At 46.2% G+C, this 22,726-nt stretch overlaps 1 protein-coding gene across 1 annotated transcript; it reads right to left on the bottom strand.

The window, feature by feature from the left end:
- Positions 1–9,734: 9,734 nt before the first annotated feature.
- Positions 9,735–22,357, bottom strand: LOC138995077 (polyunsaturated fatty acid lipoxygenase ALOX12-like). The gene is made up of 14 exons (XM_070395437.1): positions 22,223–22,357; positions 21,504–21,705; positions 20,394–20,475; positions 20,180–20,302; positions 19,960–20,063; positions 19,583–19,743; positions 18,280–18,423; positions 17,257–17,466; positions 14,539–14,625; positions 13,943–14,112; positions 13,110–13,231; positions 10,776–10,876; positions 10,250–10,420; positions 9,735–10,129 (listed from the first exon to the last, which is right to left on the bottom strand). Exons 1-14 carry the CDS (start codon positions 22,355–22,357, stop codon positions 9,950–9,952), a joined length of 1,992 nt encoding a protein of 663 aa, XP_070251538.1. The 3' UTR covers positions 9,735–9,949.
- Positions 22,358–22,726: the final 369 nt, after the last annotated feature.

The following is a 22,726-nucleotide window of genomic DNA, read 5'->3' on the forward strand; positions in this document are numbered from 1 at the left end:
ATTATATGTTTTGTCATATAAGGAAGTTTTCCTATAGAGCATTTCTATTTTATTTAGATTCTTTATAGGGCATGAATGCATAGATACAACAAAATAATTTTTAGCATCTAGTTATAGACTTGTATGTGTGTGTTTTCTGATTAAGGTGATAAATCATTTTGTCAGAGTGCTTGATATTGTCCCTCTGCAGGAGGCCTCCATGACTCACTGTGCTTATAGCAAATTTGCCTCTCTGCCCAGTTTCTTTGGGCAGTGGAACATTTAGAGAAGTGCAAGGCTCTGGAGTAAGACTGACCCTTTGCCTGGGTCAGCAGGCTTTAAGTGAGAGCCCCAGAAATGAGACTTCATTTTTCTTCCCACACCCTCCAAACCTCATCATCTTAATCTGCCTTTGGAATATTGATACTAATATGTCCACATTCTGTATCCCTGCTTATATCACTTATTGCAAGTTGTCCAATTTTTCTGGACTCTAATCTCCAATGGTTTCCACAATCCCATCAATTCTCTTTCTCCAGTCTTGAAATTTTAACATTGTATCCCCTGGCAGATTAAATGTTGTTATAGGCTAAATGTTAATGTCCACCTTCACCTCTCAATTCATATATTGAAATCCTAACATCCAATGTGATGGCATTGGAGGTGGGTCCTTTGGGAGATACCTATGTCCCGAGAGTAGAGTCCTCATGACTGGGATTAGTGCCTTTATAAAAAGTATTTATTTTGTATCCTATCTCTTACTAGTTCTGATATCTTTGATTGTCTCTTGAACTTTCTAGTAATATTATTATGTTCTCTTAGAGAGCTTACCTGTCCCTTTGCCATGTGAGGATACAATAAGTCTGCAACCTGGCAGAGGGCCCCCACCTGACTATGCCAGCATCCTGATCTTAGACTTCCAGCCTCCAGAACCGGGAGAAATAAATTTGGTGGTTTATAAGCCATACAGTCTGTGATATTTTGTTATAGTAACCTGAATGGACTAAGCCATGTGTCCTTGCTCCTCACTGCCAATTCTAGGTAATTCCCTTTCCCTCCTCTTTCAACATAAGCAGATCGGAATCTCTTCATCAATTTCTACTAAGTGGTAATTATCTATTTACTAGAGGCCTGGTACACAAAATTTGTGCAGGGTCCCTAGGCCTGACCTTCCCACCTCCTCCTTTCCTCACTCCCTCAGCACCCTGCTGCCACCACCGCTTGTCAACCTCCATGTTCTGCACTGCTCCCTGGTGGTCAGCGCACGTCACAGCGAGTGATGGAACTCCTGCTGTCCTGGTTGAACTCCTGAGCAAACAATTTATGTATTAGCCTTTTATATGTATGGATTCTCAAATCAGTTCCCCTCATTTCTTGAAGATTTTACTTCTAGATCATGATCTCTGTTTCTAATACTATTATCATCATTCCTGATGAATAAAAAAAAAGTTTTGATATATTCTGCCATATCTCCCTTTTCTATAGGTGAAATATCCCTATTATAAAAACAGGCCAACCCTTCACTTGTGAATTAGGCCGAATTATCTCTCATCTACCCAAAGATATCATACTAACTCTCCCTATGCATTACCAATCTTTCTGCCTCTCTTGGATCTTTCTCATCAGAACTGAAGCATGCTGTTAATTTTCTTAATCTTAAAAGTCCCTCTATTCACATCAATTCTCCTTCCAGTTACCACACTCTTTCTCTTACAGTGAAATCACACTTTTAAAAGGTTAAACATCCAACTTATAAAATTAGAAGAAGAACAAAAAAAAAATCCGAATAAGGGTAAGGGGGAAAATTGTGAATATAAAAACATAAAATAACACATTAGAAAACAAAGAAACAGTTGAGAGACACAAAAAAAGTAAAAAATTGGTTCTCTTAGAATATCAGTATAACTGATAAACTGCTAGCAAAATGGATCAAGAAAAAAGGAACTTACAAACAGCCATATGAAAAGAAACCAAAATAGCAGTTTCTGTAGATAATTAATAACAGAATATAAGAAAACTAAATTACAATAAATTTGATGAAAAGTAAAAAAATATAACAGAAATGGTAAAGGTAAATCTGACTGAAAAAATAGAAATATTGAATAGCCCTATAACTATTAAAGAATATTAATATGTATTTTAAAAACTTCTCATAAAAAAATATCAGACCTAGGTAAGGTCAACAGGTGAAATTCTATAAAACACTCCAGGAAAAGGTAATCCCAATCTTAGATAAAATCTTCCCCCAAATAACACGAATGAGGAACACTACCCTACTTACTCCTTGGGGAAATGACAGCCTTCTTAACAAAAACGTGACAAAGATAGCTCAAGAGATAATTATAAGCCAGTCTTATTTATGAACACAGATGTGCAATATGTTAACAAAATAAGCAAATTCAATTCACAATGCTTATAGATAACTCAGTGTGTATTTTTCAAAAGTGCAAATCGGTTAAGATTTTAAAATAATGTAGATGTAAAGCAATTTCTACAGAAATCATAAGAGGTTTCATTTGTGGAATTATAAAAGCTGATCCTAATTTTTATATGGGAGGTCAGAAGCCCAAGGAAAGCCAAAGTACCTCTAAAGAGTGGATGAATATGTCAGTAAAAGGCAGGCTACATTAAGTATAAAGCTGTAGTAGTTATGTGAGTACAGTATAACTTTTGGACAGCTAAGAATAAATTCATTCATAAATGGTGACTTAATCTATGTTGGTGTTATAGATTATTAGGGAGGATGGGCTTTTCAATGAACAGTGCTGTGATAACTGACTATCCAGAGCAAGAAAAAAAAAAGGAATTAACTTTGAACTTTCACTGTATTAAAAACGTAGGGGCCGTGACGATGTTTAGCTCAGACATTGGGGGGAGGGGGGATAGGAATGTAGTTTAGTGATAAGTTCTAGAACAACGTTTGCTGTGAATTTAAACGTGGATTCTGTAAATAATGCTATCCGGGTGCTTAAGGGAAGAAAGCTTTTAAAAAATTTCTGATTCTCAATAGTCTATTCAAAAACCCCGCCTGGAGTTATGAAGGGGGACTCCTGGGTCCCCAGAAATAACAACTTAAGGCGGGTGGGGGGTGGGAGGGGAGTTTGAGCCAAGCTGTGCCCTTCAATTTTGCCAATGCAGCCCTGAAGTCGACCTCTCCCAGTCAGCCCCGCCCTGGGCTCTAGCACTTGCATTGTAAATGCTTCTGTGTTTGTCTGTGTCCCCGTCAGGACCCCAAAGGCAGAGCCCTCGAGAAGGGATAGGAAGGGGTAAGGGAAGACTCCTGGTGCTTATAGATGTGTCTTCATGGTGCGGAGGCCTGTGTCAGTGCCCTGGGGTTGGGTGTCTGCACAGGACAGGCTCGTCCGGGACGCCAGTCACTCAGGGAATAAACGCGACCCGGAGGATGGCCTGTGACCCCATCTTCAGGGCGCAGGAGTCAGACAGACATCTCGGGGCCAACTGGTGGCGTGCCTTTTTCACGTGGTATTTGCCTAAACTAGGACTGCGCTCATCTGAGAAGGACCCATCCACCCTCCCATCGGCCAGGGGCTGACACCGTCTTAGCTCCTTGTGTCAGACTCCTGATAAAACGACGGAGCCGAGCAGACCTGAGGTTCTCACATCAGCAGAACAGGGTAACGTTTTCTGAGCTTCTGCTGGCCCTGGGCCCACCTGTGCTTTTTCTGGCTGCACCTGTCGGCCTAGGGTGCTCTGCACCCACTGGGGACAGGAAGCAACACGAGCCGTCCTAACGCAAGGCCATTTCTGATGGCAGCAGGCACCGGGGTCCGTCCCCGCGGGCCCGGGCTCTCATTGTGAGGCCGTACCTCCCAATGGAGGGCATACCTCCCAGTGGAGGCTGTACTGCCCAGTTGCAGGTCAAGTCCAGACTTCCTCCTGTTTCAGGCCTAGACGTGCATCTAACTGCTGGCATCTCTGTTTTTACGTTCCACTGTGTCCTGTCCCTGTGTGTCCCCTGGTCAGAAAATAGCACATCTTCTGTCCAGTCACCTCCCCATTCACCCGCCTTGCCGGGCTGAGGAGAGGATGGAAGAGGAGGTGGCTGTCCCCGAGTGTGCGTGTAAGGGCCGTGCCTGTCTGTGCCCTCCTGTCCTCTGTGTCTGGCATGGAGCCAGGTTCATATAAAAATAAACCTTTGTTAATCAACAACAACAAAAATAAATAAATAAATAAAAATAAAAATAAAAACGTAGTTATGTCATTAAGACATATCTTTAAATCACTTATGTCAATGATAATATATTGTTATCATGTAATAATTTTATGATAAATGGAGCTGGCAAAATTTCCAGAGGAAAGAAAACATTACATGAGTAGATATTTGATTTCTCAAAGGGAGTAAGTTTCAAGTTAAAGATCATTCATTAAGGAAACTGGAAGTAAGGACAGTGCCTCATGCAGGTGGGAGATTTAGGTAGGAAACTCAAGAGGAGAAAATAGAACCATAGCAACTCAGATGCATAGAAAAAGTAAATATCAGGGGGAAATGTTAAGCATGGTGGGGGCCTCAAGTATTTGAAGGGTGAACAATTTGGGCTCAGATAGCAACACTGCTCTCTATGAGGCTGGGCTTCAGGTATTCATAGGGAAGGTCTAGCTGCTCATTCCGGGCCACAATTTCCTTTTCCAGTTTGTCTAGATCAGCCTGAAACTGCCTTAAAAGAGCCTTGGGCTCAGGACCTGAGAAATACTCTTCTTGGTGATGTCCCAGTGGTACCGGAAGGAGAAAGAAAGGATCAATCATCTTCTAGTTCTAAGAAAAAGGGACCCAAACTCCAGTCCTTCACTCTAATGTCTCTTTGTCAGCCATCAGTCCCCTCAGAGTTCCAGAGGTCCCCTCTCACCATGTCTGGTTGCGGCTGGCTAAGGAGCCATGTGATGGACATTTGAAGACAGCTCTGCTGGACATTAGGTAGCGATCCCATCCCTGTGTCCATTGTGACATCTTCCTTGGTGGTGGGAGGGGGCATCCGCATTGGGGTTGGCGCATTAGGGACCCAGGTAAACCAGTTGAACTGGGGGAGGAAGAATCTGGAGTCATCCAGAAACTCTGATTCAGGACCCTAGACCCCAGCTCTCTCCCTCAGGTGTCCCCTAGCCCAGAAGTTTTCTCTCAGAAACCCAGGCTTTCAGTTGTCCATACCTGGCCCATGTTGACTGCTGCATGTTGGGCAGTGCATGTGAAGATGCACCTGGTAAGGAAATGACAGAGCTGAGTCCAAGACTGGAAGGAGACAGGGAAACCTAGAGAAAAGAAAATGCTTAGAAACTGCAGTTCCAAAGGAGATGAGGAAATAAATGCTGATTGCTTGGCATGTCCATATATTAGACTTAGTGTTCATTCATTCACTTATTGAAAAAGTACCAGACACTATATAGGCACTGGGAATAGGTTGGTAAGTAAGACAGACTGTTGTAGTGAAGAATGGTAATAAACAGAATAACTAAGTAAAATTACACACAGTATGTGAGGTAGTGATAAGAATATATCACTTGGAGGTAAGACTCCACTCCACCATAGGAAAGTGGTTAACTGATTGGCCATTCAGGGCCTGGTTATAAGTAATAGCTCTTATCTATTGCCTATTGTTATCCTATGGAGGGAGTGGATGGGATTCAAGGTATTGGTGTGAAGAGTGAAGGGGGAAGAAGCTAAAGGACGATTCAAAACAGTCCCAGCTGGCGTATGTGTAGTAGAGAGAGGAATATGAACCTAGGAAGAACTCAAGAAAAGCTATTTCTTCATTATGGATAAAAAAAATGGTGTAGGGGAGCCCAGCCAACATGGCTCAGTGATTGAGCATCCACCTATGAACATGGCAGTCATGGTTAGATTCCAATCAGTGCATGTGCCTGGGTTGCGTGCTTGATCCTTATTGTGGGGAATGCAGGAAGCAACCAATCAATGATTCTCTCTCATAATTGGTGTTTCTATCTCTCCCTCACCTTTCTTTTCTGAAATCTACATATCTATATCTATATCTATATCTATACCTATATCTATATCTATATATCATCTATATCTATATCTACTAGTGGCCCGTTGCACCAAGATTCGTGCAGTAGGTCTTCCTTCCCCTGGCTGCCAGCACTGGTTTTCCTCCAACATCTGGGACTCAGGCCTTTGGTCCGGCTTGACTTCTCCGCTCCAGCTGCTCCCAGCCCTTCCTCCCCTCCCCCCCCCCACCCCCTGGCCAGCTCCTCCAGTGGAGCCCAGGGCAGAATGGAAGCCTGGGTTGCCCCTGGCGACCCAGGCCCCAGCCCCTCCTTGAGCAGAATCCAGGGCTGGCGGGAAGCTTGGCTTCCTCCATTGCAGGGAGCAACCCAAGCCTCCTGCTTGCTCCAGCTCTGTGGCCACTGCCATCTGCAGTCATCTTCAGTCTTTGCTCCCCACCTGCATATGCAAAGTAACTTTCATCTTTGTTGGGTTAATTTGCATAGTCGCTCTGATTGGCTGATGGGTATAGCTGAGTGACAGAGTGATGGTTAATTTGCATGTTTCTCTTTTATTAGTGTAGATATCTATATCTATATCTGTCTATATCCATAGCTATATCTATATTTTAAGTAGCAGGGGACCTGAAGATATATCTTCAAATGAAGGTAGTTCACTGGTGAGGAGGGCACTTTTGCCTAAGAAACTTGAGTCCCAAGAATCATGGTACTACATTTGGATTTAAGTCAAAATATATTCAGTATTGAGGCTACATCTAGAAATGGCTCTGCACTATAACAGGCGTGCAGGATGTCTGGATCCTCTGTGAGTGCTGGACAGTAGCAAGAAGGAGAAAAAGGGAGGGGAAGGGGGACTGGTATGGGTTTGCTATCCTTAAGTAAGAAAACCGACAATCATTAGGAGAGAGTCTGGCAGGGCCTGGGCAGATTCCTTACAGGTTGTGGTCTGGCCTTATTGGGCCCCATGGCAGGTTAGGGGCATCTATGAAAAGTTGTGGGATCTCTGAGGAGGACAATCCTTGGGTTTCTATAATTGTCCTGAGTCTTAGGAAGTAGAAATGAGATCCAGATGCTTCATGTGTGGAGGGAGAGGGGGTCATGTTCCCAGATGGGAAAGGCTGAGAAGGTGCTCTGGCTAGTGTGTCCAAGGAGCTCCCTTGTCTTGGGAGGGATCCTACCTCACTCCTGGGCCCAGCACAGCCCCACCTCAGTGATCTCCCGACACCAGGCTTGCAGCTCAGGGTCCCCTCTCATGATGTCATCCCTGTGGTAGAATAGGTGGACAATCCCCTCCATGTACCTGCCCAGAGAAGAAGGGAGCCAAGCTCCTTGGGAGTAGAAGGCTCTAGGCCAGGGGTGGGCAAACTTTTTGACTCGAGGGCCACAATGGGTTCTTAAACTGGACCGGAGGGCCGGAACAAAAGCATGGATGGAGTGTTTGTGTGAACTAATATAAATTCAAAGTAAACATCATTACATAAAAGGGTACGGTCTTTTTTTTTTTTTTTAGTTTTATTCATTTCAAACGGGCCAGATCTGGCCTGTGGGCCGTAGTTTGCCCACGGCTGGTCTAGCCTCTGACCTCTACTTCTTTTCTGTGGCATTTAGGCAGCTGACTCTCATTGTACGTGGGGAGAGATCTTACAACACTTGCCTTTTGACCATCCCCTAAATCTTTCTAAAAACTAGTTTAGAAAGAAAAAAAGCATGGATCATTAGTTTAATAATTCCATACACATAACTTACAGTCTCATTGAATTAAAGACATGAAATATGTATAGGTTTTACATGTCAAGTGTACCGCAAAAGTGGTTTTCAAAAAACAGAACATCTCATATAAAATAGATACATGTATATTAGTTGAAATCTCATTTCTGGAAGTCTATACTTTAAATATAAGGGTGCATAAGTGTGTACATACCAAGGTGTTCATTAAATACTCATCATAGTAAATATTGAATATGGGACCATATCACAGTGTAATCATTTAAAAATACATGTATATGTATATTGATTTCAAAGAGAAAGGGAGAGGGAGAGATAGAAACAACAATGATGAGAGAGAATCATTGATTGGCTGCCTCCTGCATGCCCCACAATGGGGATCGAGCCTGCAACCTGGGCATGTGTCCTGATTTGGAATCAAACTGTGACCTCCTGGTTTGTAGGTCAATGCTCAACCACTGACCCAGACCGGCTGGGCTCATGGTATAATCTTAAAGGTAGCAAAGACAGCAGATAGGTCTCCATCTATTGATCTGAAGATATTATCATCATCTATTGTTTGTGATGAGGGAAATTTTATATATATACTAGAGGCCTGGTGCAGGAAATTCATGCACTGGGGAAGGGGGCGGTCCCTCAGTCCGGCCTGCACACTCTTGCAGTCCGGGAGCCCTGAGATCGATTGCCCTGTAGAGGGAGGCCCTGCCCACCTTATCACAGCACCAACAATCGATCGGTGTCCTGGGTCTCCCCTCTGTGGGGCGATCATAGGGCGATCACAGTCACCTTGGCTGGCCTGGTGCCAGTTGTGTCATAGCATGGTTGTCCGGATGGTTGTTCTGCTGTTTGGTCTTTTGGTCGATTTGCATATCACTCTTTTATTATTATAAAAAATTGAATTAAAATACAAAGATAAAAAAATTGTGGAGGGTTCTTGGCATTGGGAATATTTAAGTAACATTTTTTACCAAACATGGAATACTAAATGGTTTGGATACCAAATCCAGGAAAACTATGGGTGTCAGGAAAAGCCTAAGGAAAGTAGACTGTGGGTAGGTTGTGAAGGTGCGTGGTCCTGCTAATGTACTGGAGAAAGAAATGATACACAAAACATCACTTTGCTTCCCGACTGTAAACTAAGGAAACGGATTATAGGCCCTTTGAATAAGGTAGGGGACATGATTTTAAAAATATGAGGAATTCTTTCACTCCAAAGAAAAAGTTTGTATACTTCACTGGTAAGAGACAGATTTGTAATAATCATTCAGGGAAATGCATGTTTGAAGAACATAGTTCTGTTCTGAGCTTGTACCCAGTCTAGTGAAAACAGTGATCAAAGCATGATTGAGAGGGGCCATTCTGAACCCAAGACCCTGGAACTAGACAAAGAAATGGTTAGCATAATTTTGTGGTACTTTTCCATTTATTTTGTGCATATTGTTCTGAAAAGGGTGGCGAAAGAAAACATAGAACCTGGATCACAGGTAGTGACTGCAATGTACTAAAGGAACTGGGAAAATGGCCTTGAGACATGAATTTCATGTCTCTCTTGTTTGAGACTATTTGGGGAAGGAAACCAAAAGATTTTAGTCTGCTCTAGGAGCACCTTTTGTATTCCAGGACTTTTGGGGGTAGGTATATGAATAGCGGTGGAGGGAAAGTTGGGAAAGAACAGAATCAGGAATTTTTAAGTTGCCCACCAAGCATGAAGTCTAGCTCCAGGGAAAGGAGAATTAGTTGAGGTAGTTCATTTCTCCAAGAAATCTCCCCACCCACCCCTGAGAGCATTCTCTGGATGTTTGCAAGTAGGGTCAGTGCTTCAGACCAGATCAGGCAGCCTTGTCCAGGTACTGCCCCTGAGGGCCACATTCAGCCTGCAGCCTGTGCACGTCTCTAGCAAAGCACAGGGGTGTTAGTTTTGTTTTGTTTTTGTATTTTTAAAGGTTGTAAAACAAAAGAAGAATATTTTGTGACACGTGAAGTTCACATTTCACTGCCCATGAACAAAGTTTTATTGGAACACATTCACACTCATTCATTTTCATATTGTCCCATTTGCTACAATAGGAGTTGAGTAGTGACAGAGTCTCTGTGGCCTACAAACCATACAATTTTTATTTGGCCTTTTACAGAAAAGGTTTGCTGCCTCCCCCTCCCTCCTAGCACCCCACTCTCCCCACCACCACCACCCTGCCTGGGCCAGTGGGATACTGATGTAGAGAATTTATTTTGGAGAGCTGAAGTTTTCCAGGTGGGGGCACCATAGAGCTCAGATAGTGATACTGTTCTCTATGTTGCTGGGCTTTAAGTATTCGTAGGCAAGGTCAAATTGCTCATTCCGGGCTGTCATTTCCCTCTCCCAGTTTTCCAGATCTGTATGGAATTGGTTTAGTACAGCTTTGGTCTTGGAGCCCGAGAAATACTGTTCTTTGTGATGCCCCAGAGGAACCTAAGAACGAACAAAGGATCAGTCAGTTTCTAGTTTGAAGGCAGAAGCACCTAGAGCTTAGCCCCTCACTCTGATGTTCCCCTTCCATAATCATTTCTCTTCCCCAGAGTCCTCACTTACCATGTCCGGCTGGCGTCGACCCAGATGCCATGTGATGGCCATTTGAAAACAGGCCTGTTGGACATCAGGGAGTGAGCCCATCACTGTGTCCATTGTCACATCTTCCTTGGTGGTGGGTGGGGGCATTCGCATTGTGCATGGGGCATTAGGCACCCAGGCACACCAGTCCAGCTGGGGAAAGAAAGTACAACTTAGGATCCTGGCACTTAGGGTTTGAACCCCTATCTCTCCCTAGGGCAGTGATGGCGAACCTATGTCACCTCTGACACGCGAACTCATTTTTTTTGGTTGATTTTTCTTTGTTAAATGGCATTTAAATATATAAAATAAATATCAAAAATATAAGTCTTTGTTTTACTATGGTTGCAAATATCAAAAAATTTCTGTATGTGACACAGCACCAGAGTTAAGTCAGGGTTTTTCAAAATGCTGACACGTTGAGCTCAAAAGGTTTGCCATCACTGCCCTAGGGCATCCTGAGGTCCTGACACTTGCTTTCGGGACCTGGGCTTTCATCTGTCCATACCTGGCCCTGGTTGATGGCCGCATGCTGGGCACTGCACGTGAACACACACATGGTAAGGAAATGGCAGAGCTGATTCAGAGACTGGAAGGAGACAGGGAAACCTGGGGAGGAAAGGAACAGGATCTAGGCTATAGCACGAGAGGAGAGAAATAAAGGTGATGTCTGTGTTTTAGAATTGATGGGTGTTGGTTCATTTATTCAAATATATTTGCATCAGACATGATTTTCAGTTCAGGCTCAAGCAATCTAGTTTGGATACCTTAGGCCAGGGGTCCTCAAACTACGGCCCGCGGGCCACATGCAAATACAAATATTGTATTTATTCCCATTTTGTTTTTTTACTTCAAAATAAGATATGTGCTGTGTGCAGAGGAATTTGTTCATAGTTTTTTTTAAAAACTATAGTCTGGCCCTCCAACAGTCTGAGGGATAGTGAACTGGCCCCCTGTTTAAAAAGTTTGAGGATCCCTGCCTTAGGCCAATTAACTTCTCTGACCTCAATTTCTTCACCTGTAAAGTGTAGATGATACTTACCTTATAAATGAGATAATATATAAAAAATTGATACAAGTGCTTAGTAAATAATAATATTGTCATTATGGAAGGGTTGGAGGCAGAAAAGATTGACTAATCAAATATCTTCTGCCTTAAAAAATGGTTAAGAATTTAGGGTTGCTTCTCCCTATTCCCAGACAGGGAATTATAAGTGCCTGAATTATAAGGTGAGGAATAGGAGAAGTCATGGATTCCTAGTGTCACAGCCAAGAGAGGCTTTCCACAAGTTATCCCAGGCCACCCAATAATCCTATCAGTTAAGTGGAACAAGTATAATCACTCTCCTTTTATAGGTAAAACGGACACAGTTGGGAAAAGGCAGAGGCTGACCTTGAACTTGGGATCCTGACTGCTAATTTCTGACAGTTTTTAATCTTAACACATTTCCTCTTTAAGTCTGTTGGGAAAATTAGGGAAAAGTCAGCTATGAGAACTGAGGGAGAGAGAGTGAGAGGTCGTTAGTTGGAGGTTAAAGTTAATATGTGAAAGTTGAATTTTCCAAATGTAGTTGGTAATAGTTGGGGAAAAGATGGCCAGGCAGAGGAATCAGAGACTTGGGGGCTTGTGGAGCCTACGGGACGGTACTGAGATGTCCTAGAGAGTTTGGTCCTGGGAGGGTGGGGATGGTGCAGCCTCAGATTCCGCAGGGAGAGGCCCCTCCAGAGCTCAGGTGCTGGTTTATTGCTCACTGCATCTTCCGGGTCTGACCACAATGGCTCCCCAGTAAATGTCTGTAGGTGTCCTACAGAGGCAGAGATGCTGGTGTGAAGTGTGAGGAGCAGGGACTGAAGGGCGATTTGAAGCAGTCCAGGTTGGTCCACGTGTGCTAGAGAGAGGAGGATGAACCTAGGAGAGCTCAAGAAAAGCAATTTCTTCCCCAGCAGTTAAATGTGATTCGAGTGTGCTAAAGCTAATGACTAGATCTTAAGCCAGTGGCTAGATTCCAGCAGGGGTCGGGGGAGGACAGATTGGCAAAGGAATGTGAGCTCTAAGGGACAGGGAACTGAGGTTAGATTTGAGCCAAAGCATGTACAGTACTGAGTTTGCACCTAGAATGACCGTGTACTGTGGTAAAGTGTGCAGTTTGCCTGGACCCTCTGTGTGCTGGACAGTAGCAGACAGGATAAGAAAGGAAAACCAGAGTGGGTCATTGTGGGATTTGGTGGGAAAATCTTCCCATTCATATCCTCAGGCAGGAAAATAGACACCATGGGAGAGATGCCTCTAGTAGGGCCTGGGCAGATCCCCCACCCACTGGCTGTGGTTCTGGACCCACTGAGCCCCATGCTGTGGCAGTTTGGAGGCATCTGTGACTAGGCAGCGGAAAGGGACATAAAAGTTGACGTTCAGGCCGAAACCGGTTTGGCTCAGTGGATAGAACGTCGGCCTGTGGACTGAAGGGTCCCAGGTTCGATTCCGGTCAAGGGCATGTAACTGGGTTGCGGGCACATCCCCAGTAGGAGATGTGCAGGAGGCAGCTGATCGACGTTTCTCTCTCATCGATGTTTCTAACTCTCTACCTCTCTCCCTTCCTCTCTGTAAAAAATCAATAAAATACATTTTTTTTAAAAAGTTGAAGTTCAGGGTCTCTGAGGGGAATAATCCTTGGGTTTCTAGGATGGTCCTAACACTTAGGAGGTGGGAATGGGATCCAGATGCTTCATGTGTGGAGGGAGAGAGGGTAATGAGGGGTTGGGATCATGTCCCCAGAAGGCAAGGCTGACAAGGGGCTCTGGGCAGAGTGTCCAAGGAGTTCTCTTCTCTGGGGAGGGATCTCACCTCGGTCCTGGGCCTGGCACAGCCCCACCTCAGTGATCTCCCGACACCAGGCCTGTAGCTCAGGGTCCCCTCTCACGACGTCATCCCCGTCGTAGAAGAGGTGGACGATCCCTTCCACGTACCTGCCCAGAGGAGAAGGGAGCTGAACTCCTTGAGAGTACAAGGCTGTAGCCTCTAACCCAGCCATGGGCAAACTTTTTGACTCGAGGGCCACAATGGGTTCTTAAACTGGACCAGAGGGCCGGAACAAAAGCATGGATGGAGTGTTTGTGTGAACTAATATAAATTCAAAGTAAACATCATTACATAAAAGGGTACGGTCTTTTTTTTATTTTTAGTTTTATTCATTTCAAACGGGCTGGATCCGGCCCGAGGGCCGTAGTTTGCCCACGGCTGCCTCTACTCCTTTTCTGTGGCCTCTGTCCAACACACTCTTACTGTGTCTGAGTGTAGATCCTTGTCTTTTGGTACATTCCCCAGCTCTTTCTACACATTAGTGTAGAAAAGAATGAAAATGTGGGTCATTACTTCTAGAAATTCTCTATATATGGTGTAGTCATTCTTCCTGACAACAACCCTGGTGTGTTCAGATCCCTCCCCCCATCCACAGCTATCCCATCCGAGGCTGTCTACCCCCATCCTGGTCTCTTTCTTATCAGACCTTACCCACTGCCTCCTCATTCTTCCTCTTCTCTTTCAGGACTGAGTCCTCTGCTCCTCATGTCTGAGCCTTCTTTTGACATGTTCCTTTTGCCCCATGTTGACCTCAGGCCAAAGCCCCATTCTCATTGTCCCCAATGGCCCTTCCTTTCTCAGCTCCCACTCTCACCCACCGGGAAATGATCTTCCAGAGCCGTAAAGCATCATGGGCATAGAGGGCACTTGGGATGCCCAGCAGGCCTCGGTCAGCCAGATCGTCAGGAGGACAGAGGGAGCGGTAGGTCAGCTGAGCCATGGCCCGGCGCATCAACTGCACATGGCCCCCTCCACCGATGCTCATACCCTGGGACAAAGAGATGAGAGGCCTTGAGGAAGAAGACAGGGCATAGTGTACAAGAGGTTCAGATATGGGGTTCTCACATTTAATGACATGGGTATAAAGGGACAAGGCTCCTGGATTTAAGGGTCAGGGCATTTACACAGGTTGGTCTGGGATTTTTAATAATTTTTTTTATTGATTTTAAAGAGTGAGACATGGAGAGGGAGAGAGATACCTCTATCAGCTGCCTCCTGCACATGCCCTACTGTTGATTGAGCCTACAACCCAGGCATGTGCCCTGATCAGCAATCAAATAGTCACCTCCTGGTCCATGGGATAATGCTCAACCAAGTGAGCCACACCAGCCAGGTCAGTCTGGGATCTTAAAAGTGACAGGAGGTCATGCAGAGTTGGATGATTAGGTAGCCCCACATTCTATTACCCCCTTACCTTATCAAATACACCTTCATCTGAGATGAGTTGGCCCCGTCCCCGTGTGTTGATCTCTATGGTGTAGCGGGTGTGTGGGATCAGGAGCTGGATGGAGAAGGTTGGAGGAGTGGTTTGTGGAGGACATGCTTGGGCCCTACTTTATCAGGGAGTGGTGTTCAGCATGGTGGCCTCCTGTCCTCTTGATGCTTTCCTCCTTGCTAGCGCCTTTGCAAGCTGGTCTCCTTCTATTTCTCTGGTCACTCATTCTCATGCTCTTTACTCCCCTGGAGCTAGACTGACCTGGGTTTCAATCTACACTTTGATCCTTGCCCAAGGTAATGGACCCTCTAAGTGTTAATCTGTCTCATCCCCTATCTATCACCTCATCTGCCAACAGGAGGTGATAATAGGGTTTCTTATTTCAGGAGGCAATGGTGATGCTTAGGTGAGTGATGTATGAAGAGGGTTTAGTACACACACAAGTCTTTAAGTCTCAGCTGTATCATTAGTCTTCATTATTTCTACCTTGAGTGTTTGATTTTAAAGAATCAGCCCCTTTTGGTTTTCTTTTGTTCTTGTATCATTTGCATCCTCATAGCTTATAATTACCCCTCTACCCATTATCAAAGCCCCACCCTTATCCTCTGGTAGCTTCACTGTTGGCTTTTAGGGGGTGAGCACCTTTAGTCAGAATGAGAGGAGCCATTCTGAGCTACCTACTTAAGCAGCAGAGGGGCTGTCACCAAATCTGCCCAACCCCCAGTTAGGCAGTTAGGTCCCCTCTATCTTTAAAAGCTTTAAAAAATATTTAGTTGCCGAAACCGGTTTGGCTCAGTGGAGAGAGCGTCGGCCTGCGGACTGAAAGGTCCCAGGTTTGATTCTGGTCAAGGGCATGTACCTGGGTTGCGGGCACATCCCCAGTGGGGAGTGTGCAGGAGGCAGCTGATCGATGTTTTTCTCTCATCGATGTTTCTAACTCTCTATCCCTCTCCCTTCCTCTCTGTAAAAAATCAATAAAATATATTTTTTAAAAAATTTAGTTTTTTATTGATTTTAGAGGAAGGGAGAGAGAGATAGAAACATCAATAATGAGAGAGAACCATTGATTGGCTGCCTCCTGCACGCCCCCTACTTGGGATCAAGCCTGCAACCCGGACATGTGCCCTTGGTCAAAATCAAACCTGGGACTCTTCAGTCCACAGGCGGACACTCTATCTACTGAGCCAAACCAGCTAGGGCTCTAATAGCTTTTTAAAAAATAGCTTTCCTTAGGTAAGGTCCCCTGATCCTCACATACAGTTCCTTTTATCTCAGACTATTTTGTGTTCATTTCGACCCAGTTGATATACAGGTTTCTTGTAGTGTTGGTATTTATCTGAGTTGATGCTGGATACAGTGAATGAGCCAAGTGATATCTCTGGTATCAAGCAGCTCACAATCTAAAACTTTTCAGAAAATTCATGAAAGAGGCCAAATGTCACAGAAAGTCTAAAGTCCACAGTAGGAGAGAAGATACCCAAGAACAAACAACTCCTAACAATAGTAATAATAATATCAGGAACTAGTGGTTTTTCTAGCTTTTAGCCTGTGTTACATTGTTATGTCATTTTATCCTTCATCAACCCACGGTGGAGCTCCTGTTGTCCTCATTTAGAGATGAGGACACTGAAGCAAGCCTCTGGTCAGTTCTGAGGCCAGGATTCAGGATTAGATGCTGGCAGTCTGAATCCAGAGCCTGCCTACATTACAGGTTCCTTCTCCTGTGTGTCCTGATAACAGCTCAGCGGTTTGCCAGGAGATGAAGCTGTTTTGGTGAGTGGATGGAGGTGTGGAGAGGGATGAACTAGTAAAGGGGGGTGAGCAGCAGATTGTGATGCAGGAGCACCACGAGGTCAGTAAAATCCAAGATTCTATTAATCGCACAGATTCCATCTCATCTATGTTACCCCAGACTCACTGAGGCCATAGCTACTGTTGGGCAGGTTTGGGGGTCAGGGCGTAAATCCCCAGCTTAAAACATAGTTCAGTTCTCCTTACGCTGAAATCCTCTTTTATAAAATTACAACACACCCACCCTGTGTGCTCTTAGATGTTGCAGCTTAGACTTGTGACCTTTCTCTCTTTAATTTTATTCGTAGGCATGTGCACCTGCTGTTTCCTCCAAGTCTTTGTTTCGTTTTCTTGTCATTCCTGTAACCACTTTGCATATCTTCCTCCACCTATTTCCTGGGCAGGTATAAGTAACCTACTGGGGCGCTCTCCTTGCCCTTTGATCCATTCCTACAGCAGATTCCTCAGTAGGGGTAGGACATTCTCCATCAACACTATAGTGTTTATAGGCCGTCTCTTGTGATTTCAAATTCTTGTTCCAGATATTTTTCTCTGGTTGGTTCTTATGGGCATCACTTGTCTTCCTGGATAAACAATAAATCTCCTAAGACAGGAGCAAGAGTTTTGTTTTACTAACAATTGTCTAGCAATCCTCCAGGTCATTGCTAGATGGTCAGGTCTCTGGAATTTCAGAGGGTTCCCTTATAACATGTCCTGAAGAAACATTAGGTGACTTGATGCAATTAAAATATAAGTCTTAAAATATTGATACAGTCTTCCTTCTACTCTTCCCTCTTTCTTTCACAAATTGTTATAAACATTTTTTGCTGCTGCAGTATCATTTGATACTGGCCATTTCCTCTCTTTGGTCTCAGCAAGATGGGACATGGAGAATAGAGGATTTACCTTGAAGACAGGGTGCAGTCCTGGGAGGCACCTCATGGTGGCGACAGCAATGACTTCAGCCACCAAATGAGTGTTCAGCAAGTGATATTGGAGCTCATGCAGTTGGAAATCTGAACTTCGGACCCAGGACTTTGCCAGGAGCCAGGCAAGTGGAGGATCCGAAGGCAGAAACAGTGATGGGGTGGGGAAGCTGGGGTTGGGAGGCTGGATCTGGGAAAAAGAAATTGAACATTTATTGAACGTCTACTTTATGAAGGACATTATGGTCAGCATTCCTAGGGAAACAGAGAGGACTAAGGTTATTCTTTTCCAGGAAGTTATAATCTAGGAGGAATGAGGACCCTTCTACCCTGTCTCTCACTGGCTGTGGGGCCATATGAGTGCCACGATGGTCAGGTTGAATGCAGGAGAGTCAGTTGCAGGAGACCAGTAGGGAGATTCTAACAGTGGTTTGGGAGAACTGTGGTGAGGTTCTGAGTTAGGGTGGGAGGGTTGAAAAGGAGAAGCTGGATGTGTTAGATAATTGACAGTATTTGCTGAATGTTGAGAACTTTGGGAGAAAAGATATTCGGGAAACAATGTGTATTTAGAGTCAAGGCAACTGAGAGAGTAAATAGTGATTCTCAAAGTGTGTTCCCAAACTAGCAGCATCAGCATCACTTTGGAACGTGTTAGCAAGGCAAATTCTCAGTCCCCACCCGAGATCTACTGAATCAGAAAATCTGGTGGTGGACCCAGAACCTGTGTTTTAACTGGCCCTTCAGGTAGTTCTAACGCACACTAAAGTTTGAGAACCACCGAGTACAGGGTGAGAACTCCAAGAGGCCATTATGACTCTTGAACAGGTACTTCCAGTTGTGTGAGTCAGGGAAAACCAGGCTGCAAGCAAAGACCAACATGAAGACACGTCTCACTGTGTGAGGATGGAATTTGGGAACCAAGAGCCAGAGGGCTGGGTCCCTGGGAGCAGAGGTTGGGATGAACAGAGAGCAGTGTTGGGAGGCGGATGCCCCGGTGCCTCACCTGGATGACCATGGGCAGCAACTTCCCATTGGGTTCCATCTTCAGCATGACAAGGGGGGCAGCCAGGTACTGCTGCTCTTCTCGGATCACATTGGCTGGAATTCCATCCAGAAGGATGAAGTCAGCCTCAAACAGGGAACCCTTCTGGGGAACAGAGGAACATATCCATGATTAGAGTTCAAGATCTACTCCCAGAGGAACAGGGCTGGGGGGAGGGGGAGAGAGACATTTATAGACATTTATCTTTTATTAACTAATATCACCCCAATAAATTTAATTAAAAATAAAGATATTTATATAGCTTCTTGCCATTTTCCTAATCAGTCCCAGAGTTCTATTGGCAGAACCAGAGCATCTTGTCCAATTCCTCTCATTTTATTTTTATTAATCCTCACCCAGAGATATTTTTCCATTAATTTTTAGAGAGAGTGGAAGGGAGTGGGAAAGACAGAGAGAGAAACATTGATTGGTTGCCTCTTGCACACACCCTGATCAGGGCCAGGGAACCTGCAACCAAGGTATGTGCCCTTGACCAAACTCAAACCCGGGACCCTCAGTCTGTGGGCAGACACTCTATCCACTGAGCCAAAGCAGGTGGGGTTCCAATTCCTCTCATTTTAAATAAACGATGAAACAACCTAGTGTGGGCTGATGGCTTGTGCAGGCTTGCGGTAGCAGGTCTGGGTTTAGTACCTGGCCTCTCAGTCCAGTTTGCATTGTAGGCATTGCAAACTCTCCCATTGTCAAGAAGGCTGTGCCCCTTCCCCAACGTCCCCTAGCGCTCTGCTCCCTGTGTTGGGCGCCCATCAGCTCGGCCAACGCTCTTTCACTCACTGTCTAAATCTCACCTCTTCTGCCAAGTAATGCACAGAGGTTCCCTGACTGCCATTGCCATGGAATCCAGACACATGCACATGGACATGCTCACATCCTGCTTTGTTCGTCTGCCTTACATCGTGTATCCACCTACCACCTCCAGGAAACCTCCTCAATTCTCCCCACATAATAGTGCATTCTTCATCTTTCTTGCTGCCCAAGAACACTGGTGTTGGCAGCACTGACATCAGCCAGAGAATGTCATTGTCCCAGTTAACCTCTCTGGCCTCACCTGTATGTGCCTTGGACATCTATGCTGGAAGTTCCTTATAGTTTCTCCTACATAATTTATCATCTCTGGCTTTTTTCCAGCACAGGACTCTGCACTCAGGGATAGTGGGTTACCATAGCCTCCTTCTTTTGGTCCCTCCCCTTTACCACTTCTCCCCACACAGACAAGAAGACAATCAAGGGCTGGAGGGAGTACCTGGAGTTCTTTCTCCAACTGGGCCCGAAGCTCTTCCATCCCCGAGGGCAGCACCAGCCGGGAGGGCAGAGAGGTGGAGCGTCTCAACAGCATGGGGTTGGCGCCATTGAGGAACTGGTAGCCAAAAAGCTCGTCATCCTGCCAGCGCTGGTGAACCTTCTCTGTGGGGTCAGAGTGGAGGTTAGGAGGAGGCTTTTAAAAAAATTGCTATATTTTATTGGTTAATAAAATTATATAGGTTTCAGGTGTATAATTCTATAATACTTCATCTGTATATTGTATGTTCATCACAACAAAGAGGAGGAGTATATTCACCACAACTCAATGTCCCTCCTCCAGCCAATAAAGGGGTTATAGACACCTGGGGAACCACTGACCAGCCAGGGAGCTCTTCTGGCCCCAGAAGATCTGATCAAAATCCTCCAGCTGGTTCCAGGAGCTCAGGAGGGTGTACACACGCTTGAGGGCCATCTCCAGTGCCCTAGGACAGGCATTGAGGCATGAACCCATTTGCTGACTCCTCGGCCCCTCACTGTTTACCACCATTCTTGGATCTCCCAGCCCTTAGTCTACTCTGAGCTCCAGGCTTTTCCTCACCCAGCCTTCAGTGTCCATTCAAAGTCCAGCCTCTTCTTCTCGTGGAATCTCACATTTGGAGGTAGATCATCCTCACTGCCTGCAGCTATAGTCAGGGGTAACCCTTCCTTCCAGGTGGCCCAGCTAGGACATGGGGACAAGGTTCAGGTCAGTGATGTGGGCAGGGTCAGGAGAGGGGGGTGAAACTCGGGGTCTAATATGGGTGGGCGGTCACCGGTATATTTGTTGTCTTTCCTTCAGTTCCTTCTCTCGATGTTTCTGGAACACATCCGATGCATTGTTTCCTGCCAGGCGGGCTGGGGAGACATGAAGACAATTGGCCACACAGTTTTGCGTGGTCCTGTGCTCTGTTTGTCCTCACAGTCCTTTTCGTATCGTAGTCCCTGTGTTCAGTTGTGCTCTGTTGCTTTTATCTCTGGCTGTTCCTCAGTTCATTGATTCCCCAGACACATTTATCCCAACTTTGAACTCCTGGTCTCACTTATCTCAGCCCTCATCTCTTGCCTTGAGACCAAAGTGTTATGTTTGCCACCATTTTCTTGACTCTTAATCCATCTTTCCCTACCTGATCCGATTTCATCCATATCTATGGTTGGATAAATCATCTGAATTATGGTGATAAAATCTTAATCATCCCTATCTTTTTTTCTACTATACATTTGGTAAATATTCACTTCTTGAACCTCACCTGCCACACCTCAAAAGCTCTGTGTGCTTCTATATTTACTGGCTTCTTCCTACTCTTATCACTACTTATACCTATATCAAAATCATATATTTCATATTTCCATCCTTATTTGTTCTTGCCCTCATTGTCTCTGTATTCCTCTCTCATTTCTCACAGCAACTAATTCAATATTTGCTGTCCTCAAACATCCGCACCCCAGTCAGAGTGCTCCCTGGCCTCACAGTTGTCTTCCATGTTGTCACAGCCAAACCAGCTCTTCAAGGTCACATCATTTATTGCTTCCGTTCCCTGCCTCCTCTCGAGGGTTCCATGTGCTAGCCTTACCTGTCCCTGCCCTCACTGGTTCCCAGTCACACGGAGATTCCTTCCCATTTTACTTTGTCTCTTCTGCTTCCCAGCGTGGCTGCATCTCCCATTCCCTATCCTCACATTCGTGGGAGGTGGGATGTACACATCACTCGATTCCCTGTCCAGGCCCACTTCCAGCCTTTTTAATTCTATGTATAACTTTCCTCATCTCTCTCTGGCCCACCCTTAACCTCCTGAGCACGCACATTTTCAAGCCTCAGTGCAATTCTACCCTCTCCCCCACAAATCCCTTGTCCCTGCTCCCACTTCCCTGAGGTGGCCCCTTACCGGTGCCCTCGGGCAGGGTCAGCACGCCCTCGCCCTGCACCCAGCGGTAGCAGGGGAAGGCGGCCTCCTCTAAGTCTCCTGGGCCCTGAACGGTGATGCGGTCGCAGAACCAGGCGTTGTCCACCAGGGGGCGGTGTTTGCGCAACTTCAGGAACTGCAGTGGCCCCAAGTCCTGGGGAACGTCCTGCTCGAACTCCTCCACCTGTGGGGACAGACCCCGGTGAGACTTAGTAGCCGGGACCCAGGAGAGGACGTTTAACTGAGGATGCGGGGTCCTCTGTGGAGTCCGGTGACAAGGCCTCCAGGGACAGCATTGCCTCCTCCCAACACCCACGCGGTGGGTCTCAGACGCCCCGTCTCACCGGCAGGACAGGAAGGCGGGGCGAGGCCCTGAGTGTCTTGAATTGAACACTGAGCATCATCACCTACCCCGTCCACTCACACTCTCTCCGCGCCCGCGCTCTCGGAGGACCTTCCCTTTGACCACTGATCCCAGGACAGTGGCCTGGGGTCAACTGGGAAAGTAGTGGAGGCTGCGAGGACCACGGTCGGTGGGGGAGGGAGAAAGGGGTTGAGTCCAGCCCGACCCTCTCCCCGCTTAGGGGCAGGGGTCCCAACTCCTGGGAGTCCCAATGAGCGCGTTCGCGCGGTTACTCGCCCCCCTCCCACCTCCTGCCTTAAGCCCGGCGAGGATTGGGGTCCCAGCTGCCCCCGCTGACCTGGCCCCGCACCGGCCGCAGGTTCAGCTCCAGCTCCGCCTCCCCGCGCTCCCCGACCAGCCACAGCTGCACGCTGTTGTGCGATCCGGAGAAGAGCCAGGCCCCGGTGGCCACGCAGATGCGGTAGCGGCCCATGACGGGACTCTAGTAGCCAAGGCGACAGGGAGCCGGGTCCTGCGATTCTCGGACCACTCAAGACCGCGGGCGGGAGTGCAGAAGCTCTAGGGCCAGTTTAGGTTTTTAAAGATGGGTCTGGGTCCCGCCCCCTTCGCTACTTTCAGGCGCTCCCAAGTCTCCGCCCCAGACGAGCCCCAACCTGCCAGCTGCCCAGCAGAATGTGGAAGGGCAGCACCTACTGGTTCGAGTTGCTGTGGGAAGGTAAAGGGGCCCTTGGCCCGGGTGAGGCCGCGAGGATGGATGTGGCAGAGCGTCTCTGAACCTCCTGGCGAGGCCTGGGGCCAAGAGCCTCTAGGTTGGAGGGAGCAAGGATGAGAACACTTCCCA

Source organism: Myotis yumanensis, unplaced genomic scaffold (assembly GCF_028538775.1).
Source record: "Myotis yumanensis isolate MYYU_CA2020_CCGP unplaced genomic scaffold, mMyoYum1.0.hap1 SCAF_16, whole genome shotgun sequence".
NCBI classification, from domain to species: domain Eukaryota; kingdom Metazoa; phylum Chordata; class Mammalia; order Chiroptera; family Vespertilionidae; genus Myotis; species Myotis yumanensis.